General features: G+C 44.7%; 1 protein-coding gene across 1 annotated transcript; it reads left to right on the top strand.

Annotated features, from left to right (window-relative positions):
- Positions 1-235: 235 nt before the first annotated feature.
- Positions 236-8,246, top strand: card9 (caspase recruitment domain family, member 9). Its single transcript, XM_067520628.1, has 13 exons — positions 236-481; positions 604-673; positions 2,208-2,345; positions 2,427-2,545; positions 2,636-2,842; positions 2,917-3,000; positions 5,633-5,890; positions 6,357-6,482; positions 6,611-6,799; positions 6,869-6,920; positions 7,029-7,156; positions 7,574-7,632; positions 7,713-8,246. The coding sequence occupies exons 1-13, from the start codon at positions 368-370 to the stop codon at positions 7,816-7,818; spliced, it is 1,650 nt and encodes a 549-aa protein (XP_067376729.1). The 5' UTR covers positions 236-367; the 3' UTR covers positions 7,819-8,246.
- The last annotated feature ends 494 nt before the right edge of the window (positions 8,247-8,740 follow it).

The following is an 8,740-nucleotide window of genomic DNA, read 5'->3' on the forward strand; positions in this document are numbered from 1 at the left end:
GTCAGTATTGGATTCCCTGTGAGTAAGCTTCTCTTCCTTCACCTATTTCTTCAGATTTATTTTCTGCTTCAATTTTGTCCATCATGCGCTGAAGTAGAAAAGGTTAAAAAGAGGTTCCTTCTTGACAGGTTAAGGTGTAGCTGCGCTGTGATTGGTTGTCTCAGATCGGAGTTGAGTTGTGTCCGTGCCAGTCAGAGGAGGTGGAGACTGAACAAAAACAAGAAGTGATGGAAATGAGTTCCTTTTTAGTGAAATCTCAAGCTGAGGCAGAGGAAAGTAAAATCTGTAGTTTAAACAGACAAACAAGGGACAGCAGCAGGTACCAGGACTGTACGTATCACTGTGAAACACCGTGTGTACAGCGGTGATGGATGGAGTGTGTGAGGATGACCTCTCTTGGCTGCAGTTGGATGATTATCGGATGCTGCTCATCAAAACCATCGAACCTTCAAGAATCACACCATACCTCCGGCAGTGTCAGGTACTCCTGCAGCAACTGCACCTCCTGCTGCACCTCTTCCTCTTTCCCAGTGTTCTGTCTCCTGCTGCACCACCTACGCTGCCTCTCCACCTGTTAATTGGGTTTATTTTGTTTGCCCTCAGGTTATCAGTGCCGAGGATGAGGAGCAGCTTTTCAATGATCCCGCCCTCGTCATCAGGAGGAGAAAAGTTGGTAAGATACATGATCTCCTGGAGGATAAATTCAGCAGCCAGCAGGTTTTAATTCAGTTACTCACAGAATATACAACTACAGTTAGAAAATCTGGATCTAAAAAGAACTTCAGATCTGAGTCACTAAAGGGGGACTCACACCTAATGACTGCCCCACCAACCGTAGTGTGAACAGCTTTAAACTGATATTCCTTCAAACCATCTCCTCAGCCAGATGCCAGGTGCCACCTCGGTGAGAACTTTGGCCTGGATTTTGATTCCGAATGTGTTGTGGTTCTGATGACTGATCAGTTCTGACAGCTTATAGGGTTATGAAGTATGATCTATAAAAACTTCAGATCACTGCTGGCTGTTCTCACATTTCGTTAAACAGATGAGATTTAAGACTAAAGGATTTCTTGTTTTACTTTTCATTGTTGGTTTTAGAGGATTAAGAGCTTAACCTCACACAAAGAGGAAGAACTGGCAGAAGAACAAATACCTCTAGTTCTTGTTATAAATCTAAGAAGGGAAGTTTTCTACATTATACACAGTTCATTCACCTTCAGTTCCCCTATAGCTCTACAGTCTTATCCACGTCCCTACTCATCCGTGACTACACCAAAACTCAGAACGTGATTCGTCTTTTTTGGTCTTTTTACTGCATGTTACATTACAAGCTGTTGGTTGCTCTCCATGTTTCTTTTGGTTTACACAAAAAAGCTGGGTTTTTTTCGACTGCTGCAACTTCCTGTTTTTTGTGTGTCCACACTTTCGATCTGCGATCCTTCCAGACTGTAAGACGCTCGAAAGCTGTTTCTTAATCTTTGTGGGTCTTTTTTGCTTTTCTTCTTTCTTCTTTCACTCATATTCTTTCTTTTTCAAAATGTGTTCCATTCTAAAGATCCTGTGTAATTTTGGCAAATCCCTGTTCTGCTCCACAAATTCAGGACATGCCTCTTACAGAAGATGAGGCCTCCTGCCTCCTCCTCCCTCCTGCTCACCTTCACCCAGACCACTTCCAACCCGCCTCAAAAATGGTGACTTCATTCCAGCTTTGGCTACACCGTCACTTGTTTAGTCACAGAAACCTACATCGCCTCACAGAAACCTGGATCGCCTCACAGAACACAACCACCCCAGCTTAACCCTCCTATAACTTTACCTTTTCTCACACTCCTCGCCCAAAAGGATGGGAAGATGGTGTAGTAGTCATCCAGATCGTGTAATCAAAGTCTTTCTTGAATCCCAGAGATAAATTCATCACACAGGTTGTCCAAGCCATTGTAATTGTATTTACTTCCTCTCAATGTCTCTGAAGTTACATCATACTTCCTGAGGCCACAACACTAGAAACCAGGTCATAGCACATCTGATCCTTCCCTGAATATCTGATTTTCTAACATAGTTTAAGGGTTTAGAGATCTATGATTTGTCTCAAAATTTTCAGCCTAGTATTTTCAGCTTCAAATGAACAATTTTTAGGGGTCATCTCAGACTTTTGGAACCTTCTGGTTGTTTGACCCCTGTCCTTTGCTTTGACCTTTGCTATGAAGGGGCCCTGCTGGACATCCTGCAGAGGACAGGACTCAAAGGTTACACAGCATTCCTGGAGAGTCTGGAGCTGGATTATCCCCAACTATATAGTCGAATTACTGGGAAGGAGCCCAACAAGACCTTCAGCATCCTCATTGGTTGGTCAACCTGTCTGTATTTTTAAAAACTGACCAGGTTGATTGTGTGCAGATTACAACTAACACAGCTTTTTTGTTCAGACACAGCAGGAGAATCTGGTCTGACTCAGTTCCTGATGTCGGAGCTCAGTCGCCTGCAGAGGGCATTGCAGGATGAGAGGAGACGCCGCCAACAGGCCTGCTCTGTCGCCAAGGAACAGGTTGGCTGGCAACCCTGTCACTAATGGGGAAACAGAGTGATAGAGGTCATTATCCTGTGGGTAAATATTGCGTTTGGGTTTGGTCTCCAGGAGGCGTGGTCTCGGCAGCAGGAGCTTAGGGACCGTGAGCTGAAGAAGCTGACTGAACGTGTGCAGAAGTTTCGGGAGGAGCGGGATCGGCTGATTGAGGAGGTGAAGCAACTCAGAGACCACAACTACAGCCTGATGGCCGACATCAACACAATGAACCAGGAGAAGAGCAACGCTCTGCTGGCCAACAGAGACCTGCAGATAGAGGTCAGCTGGTCCCTCACCCCTTGATGATCCACAGAGAGCTTGACCCCTTACCTTTAACCTTTCTGTGTGTGCAGGTGGAGCGTCTGAAACACACAGTGCTGCGAGCTGAAAGTCAGACTCGACTTCTGAGACGACGAACAGCGAGACCATTGCAGGAGGTAGAAACGACTGATCTTGGCTGCTTCAGTTATTACACTGCGTTCTAATCACACACCTCACCTTTTGTTTTGAAGTCAGGTTTGAGTTCACTTTCCTTCTCAATTACTTTGCTTAAGTTCTCACATACCTAATGCAACGACAAGGGGGCAGAAGCCAGTGTTTTCTTGTGTCAGTCCCAAGCAGATGGTTGTGTCAACATAAAACACATGACAAATTAAAAATGCGAATCATGACAGTGACTTCCTTACCGGATCGGTCGGGGCCCAAGGTAACAACAACCTTCACCGGTGCTGTTGATCTACAGGGTACTGGTAGAAATTCGACTACTGTTGGTCGAAAAAGGAGAGGAGAAAGGTGTGTTCGTAGGCAGAAAGAAAAGATGAAAGCTTAGAATGTAGGACTGACAGTAGGGACTTTGAATGTTGGGACTATGACAGAAGGCTAGAGAGTTGGTTGACATGATGCAGAGAAGGAAGGTGGATATACTGTGTGTCCAGGAGACCAGGTGGAAAGGTAGCAAGGCTAGAAGCTTAGGAGCAGGGTTCAAGTTGTTTTACCATGGGTCAGATAGGAAGAGAAATAGACTAGGAGTTATCCTGAAAGAGGAGTTTGTGAGTATTGTTCTAGAGGTGAAAAGAGTATCAGACAGGTTGATGAGTCTGAAGCTGGAAATTGAAGGTGTGATGTTCAATGTTGTTAGTGGTTATGCCCCACAGGTAGGATGTCAGTTAGAAGAGAAGGAGAAATTCTGGATTGAGTTAGATGAAGTGATGCAGAGCATCAGAATGAATGAGGAAAATGAAAGGGAACGAAGAGTAGAAGAGGTGACTGGTGTGGAGCAGAAAGCAGCAAAGATTAGTACGAGTGAAGTGAGGAGGATGTTGAAGAGAATGAAGATGACAAACCTGTTGAGGTATGGAAGTGTCTAGGAGAGGTGGCAGTAGTTTCTGACTAGTTTGTTTAACAAGATCTTGGAAAGTGAGAGGATGCTGAGGACTGGAGGAGAAGTGTACTGGTGCCCATTTTTAAGAACAAGGGAGATATGCAGAGCTGTGGCAACTACAGAGGAATAAAGCTGATGAGCCAAGCAATAAAGTTGTGGGAAAGAGTAGTGGAAGCTCGGCTAAGGGTAGAGGTGAACATTTGTGAGCAGCAATATGGTTTCATGGCTAGAAAGAGTCCAACAGATATTTGCTGTCCAACGGATACAGTATTTGCTTTGAGGATGCTGATGGAGAAGTAAAGAGAAGGTCATAGGAAGTTGCATTGTGTCTTCGTAGATTTAGAGAAAGCATATGAGAGGGTGTCGAGAGAGGAGCTGTGGTATTGTATGAGGAAGTCTGGTGGGGCAGAGAAGTATGTTAGAGTGGTGCAGGACATGTATGAGAGCTATAAGACCGTGGTGAGGTGTGCTGTAGGTGTGACAGAGGAGTTCAAGGTGGAGGTGGGTTTGCATCAAGGATCGGCTCGGAGCCCCTTCTTGTTTGATCTGGTGATGAACAGGCTGACAGATGAGGTTAGACAGGAATCTCCGTGGACTGTGATGTTTGCAGATGACATTGTGATTTGTAGTGAGAGCAGAGAGCAGGTGGAGAAAAATCGAGAGAGATGGAGGTCTGCTCTGGAAAGCAGAGGAATGAAGCTTAGCCGCAGTAAGACAGAATACATGTTTGTCAATGAGAGGGACCCAGGTGGAACGGTGAGGTTACAGGAATCAGAGGTGAAGAAGGTACAGGACTTTAAATACTTAGGGTCAACGGTTCAGAGCAACGGAGAGTGTGGAATAGAGGTGAAGAACAGGACGGAGAAACGGGTGGAGAAAAGTGTCAGGTGGGTTGTGTGATAAAAGAGTATCAGCGAGAATGAAAGGAAAGATGTTCAAGACGGTGGTGAGACCAGAGATGTTGTTTGCCTTAGAGACAGTGGCACTGAAGAAAAGACAGGAGGCAGAGCTGGAGGTAGCAGAGCTTAAGATGTTGAGGTTCTGTTTAGGAGTGACGAGGATGGACAGGATCAGGAATGAGGACATCAGAGGGACAGCTCACGTTAGATGTGTTGGAGATAAAGTCAGAGAGGCCAGATTGAGGTGGTTTGGACATGTTCAAAGGAGAAACTGTGAATATATCGGTAGAAGGATGCTGAGGTTGGAGCTGCCAGGCAAGAGGTCTAGGGGAAGAGCAAAGAGGAGATGTATAGATGTAGTGAGAGAGGACATGAAGTTAGTGTGAGAGAAGAGGGTGCAGAGGACAGGGTTAGATGGAGGCACATGATTCGCTGTGGCGACTCCTGAAAGGGAACAGCCCAAAGGAAAAGAAGAGTTCTAACATACCTTGTGACACTTTACGCCTGATGAGTAAAATCAGAAATTAACTAAATTCTTATCTTTTCGAACAGTTTTCTAATGAATTTAAATTTAAAACAGTGAACAAACGTCAGGTAGAAAGAGGATAGGGGAGAGAAAAAATGGAAAGTTAAAGCAAATCTGAAGGTTATATATGGCCAAAAATATGTGGATGAATGAATATATGCAGTAGTGTAAAATGTGATTTTAATACTTTGGATAGAAATGTGCTGCATTAGTTTGGTCCAGCTTGGATGTTGGTGATAAGGTTTCTGACACTTTGTTTTCAGAGCAGAAGTATGGTTCTGCCTACGGAGACCTTCTTCCACCCTGACAGACTGGAGAAACATAAAGAGGAGAAACAGGAGGTAAAGAAAGAGGAGGATACTAAAGAAGCAAAGCAGGAAGATAAAAAAGAAGAGGAGAAACAGGAGCAGAAGAAGGAGGAGAAACAGAAGCAGAGTCGAGGCCCTCCTCAGATGAACCTCCTGGCTACTGTATTCAAACTGAGGAGAGAACTCCACAGAGCAGAGGAGCAGAGAACCAGGGTAAGGATAAGGAGTGAGGGGGAGGAAATTTTGACCAGTACGGGAGATGACATGAGCTTTGTGTCACAGATGACACAGAAATTAAATCAATAAACTGTTTTGAAGTGGTAAAACTCTTGTTAATAAAGATAAAACTGTAGTTTCAAATTTCATGACCAAAAGTCTGAACCACAATAGAGTAAAAATGAAAATCGGTTTCTTTCTGTTTCCACCTCTGCTGAGGGCACTGATTGAAACATGTTCTCATATCATGTTTTAACTGAACAGCAGAAACACAAATGTTGGAACCAGAGTTTCTGGTGTTTGAGCTTAAAGAGTGTGGGGGGTCAGCTACGGCCTCTCACAGAGGCCCTGCCATGGGGCCTGGGATCCGTAAACATTTGGCCAAGGTGTGAGCTTGAGGTGTTTCCACAGTAAATTCAGCATTTACCTGGTGGGGACATCTATTGGGTGTGTTTGTTTTCAGAGCGTGGAAGAGAAGGAGGAGCTGGAGCTGTGCTGCGCGCAGCTGAAGGGGGATGCCAGGATGTACCGACAACGAAACAAACAGACCCTGAGACAGCTGGAGGAGGTGATCAGAGAGAGGGACAAGGTGAGGTAGACGACACGCTTCTCCTCCAGCATATTCAAAGCTGCAGCAGTTAGGGCAGGGGGTGGTGGGTGCACAGGTCATTTCCACAGAGCCTAGTGGTGTCATTGACTCGGTGGTTGGTGTTGCAGGCTCTGGCGTTGCAGGCAGAGCAGCAGGAGGAGACGCGGCTGCTCCTGCAGGAGAAGGACCAGTACAGGGAGCAGGTAAGGCAGCTCACTGAGCAATCTGATAGACTGGAGCTACACCTGCTGAGGTCACAGGGGGAGGTGCTACAGCTGAGGACTCGCATCCGCAGACTTACCTGCAACACCCACCAGGTAAGGAGGAGGAGGGTGGTGTAGTGCTGATGTAGGTGATGATTTAATGATGAAGACTTTCTCCTGCAGTGTGAGAGGAGCAGTGAGGATGAGGAGGAGCCAATAGAGAACACCGACAAAGGTGAGTCGTGTTAAATCTGTCATGTGACCTATTTCCTGTCCTAATAGTTATGGACCGTACTCTTGTGTCATGTGACCTGCTGTGAAAACATCATGTGACTGTGATCAGGCAGCAGGGAGGAGGTTCATAGCGGGACGTCAGGGGAGAACGAGGAAGCAGCAGTGCTGCAGCAGAGCAGCTCACCTGTAGGCAGCACTGAAGACTCTGAACAGAAGCCCAAAACCACTGCATCATGGGTAATGTATTTTTTTACCCGGATGGCAGAAAACTAAAGTCAAAGCTCTTGTTCTCTGTCTGACAGACATTCAAAGTGATGCTTTTATTATCTGGCTAACAACAAAACTGAGTTCTTTGTCAGCATGCACAGTTTTAAACTGTTATTTAAACATATCTTCAGATCAGGTTTACTGGGCCCTGATCCTTTAACACAGACTGAGGTCAGAACCTTGTTTGTCCAACAATAAAATCTGTGTTTGACCCAATGAAACATCACCTGTTTCCTCCTGATTGTGATGCACTGTGGTTTTCTGCAGCTCCTTGATTCAATACTAGGGTTTTAAACAGATGAGGTTTATCAGCTTCAGTAAAAACTGGGACTCTGACACTGATGTGACAGGTCTGTCTCTTTCTGTCCATTTGTCCCTGTCTCTCAGGAGGAGCAAACACATGGCTTTGTGACCACCAGAGGTCGACCAAATTTCTTTTACCGCAGGTGAGCACAGATTCTTTAAATCAAATCTGACTCGGGTGTCAGCGCTTTCATTTGCGTGTGCTCTGTTTCCATGACAACAGGAAGCGAGCCCTCAGATCAAAGTTCACCGGTACAGAGTGCACGGCCTGTAACCTTGATGACAGCAGTGGCAGTGACATCGACATCGACATCACGGAGTCTGACTGAAGACCCTTGAGGTCACATGATCAAATGCAGTTATTAACTCCACCTGAACTTTGTTATGGGAGCAAATCTGTTTCCGTGGAGACTGTATGCAAAGTTGCGTCATAATGTGTTAATTTATCTGAGCCTGCTATAGTGCACCTGCACATCTTCAGTTTGACTGAGATGAAGAAACCACCACAGAAAAAACACAGTCTCCAACTCACTAACAGAAAGGGTGGGGATCCTCACAAGATGGTGGCCACATGTCCTGACAGTAACCACAAAGTGACGTAACTTCACATTCTCTGTTTTCTTTCTGTTTTTATGGCTGTTTTGTCACACAAGCTGTGATGTTGATTCTGTCTGAATGGAGCTTAATATCTCAAACTATGCTTATTAAAACATTATGTTGCTTTCAAAATAAAAGCCAAAATATTTACTGCAGTATTTACCAGTCAGAGCAACAGGTGTGTTTGTCTAACTTACTGATCATCATGTGATTTTGTAATTATAAGTATAATCTGTGTTTACCTGTGAATAAATATTAGAAGAATTGAATAAAAGTTTCTAACCACTGTTCTCAGTGGTTAGAAACTGGTTAGAAGTGGTTAGAAATTGACAGTGACGTTTTCTTTTGAGAGGGGAAAATATTTTCACAAGAAAAAAAACATTTTGAGAAAAGTCAGAAAAATCTAATGATGCGTAAACCAATTCTGCTTTATTGTACTGTAAGGTTGCAGCTCCTGTGACTATCTGTATCAATGGTAACATGAGCTGCTGAACGTGAAGTCCACTAAATCAGCTTCAGCAGTTGTTAGAGAGGAACTGTCCCGAACGTCCATTTCCTGTCCCATGAATTAGGATATTTTAATGACATGGGGGGAAAATCATAAGATTTTATTGAAACTATTCTCTGTGTTGGCACTGAGGAATTTCCGCCGTG

The sequence above is a fragment of the Channa argus genome, chromosome 11, assembly GCF_033026475.1.
Source record: "Channa argus isolate prfri chromosome 11, Channa argus male v1.0, whole genome shotgun sequence".
In the NCBI taxonomy this organism is placed as follows: domain Eukaryota; kingdom Metazoa; phylum Chordata; class Actinopteri; order Anabantiformes; family Channidae; genus Channa; species Channa argus.

What these genes read in the sequence shown, in the direction of transcription:
- card9 (XM_067520628.1), top strand. Translation starts at nt 368, where the DNA reads ATGGATGGAGTGTGTGAGGATGACCTCTCTTGGCTGCAGTTGGATGAT. An exon ending in CATACCTCCGGCAGTGTCAG is followed by an intron (nt 482 to 603) that starts GTACTCCTGCAG and finishes GTTTGCCCTCAG; the next exon opens with GTTATCAGTGCCGAGGATGA. An exon ending in CAGAGGAGCAGAGAACCAGG is followed by an intron (nt 5,891 to 6,356) that starts GTAAGGATAAGG and finishes GTTTGTTTTCAG; the next exon opens with AGCGTGGAAGAGAAGGAGGA.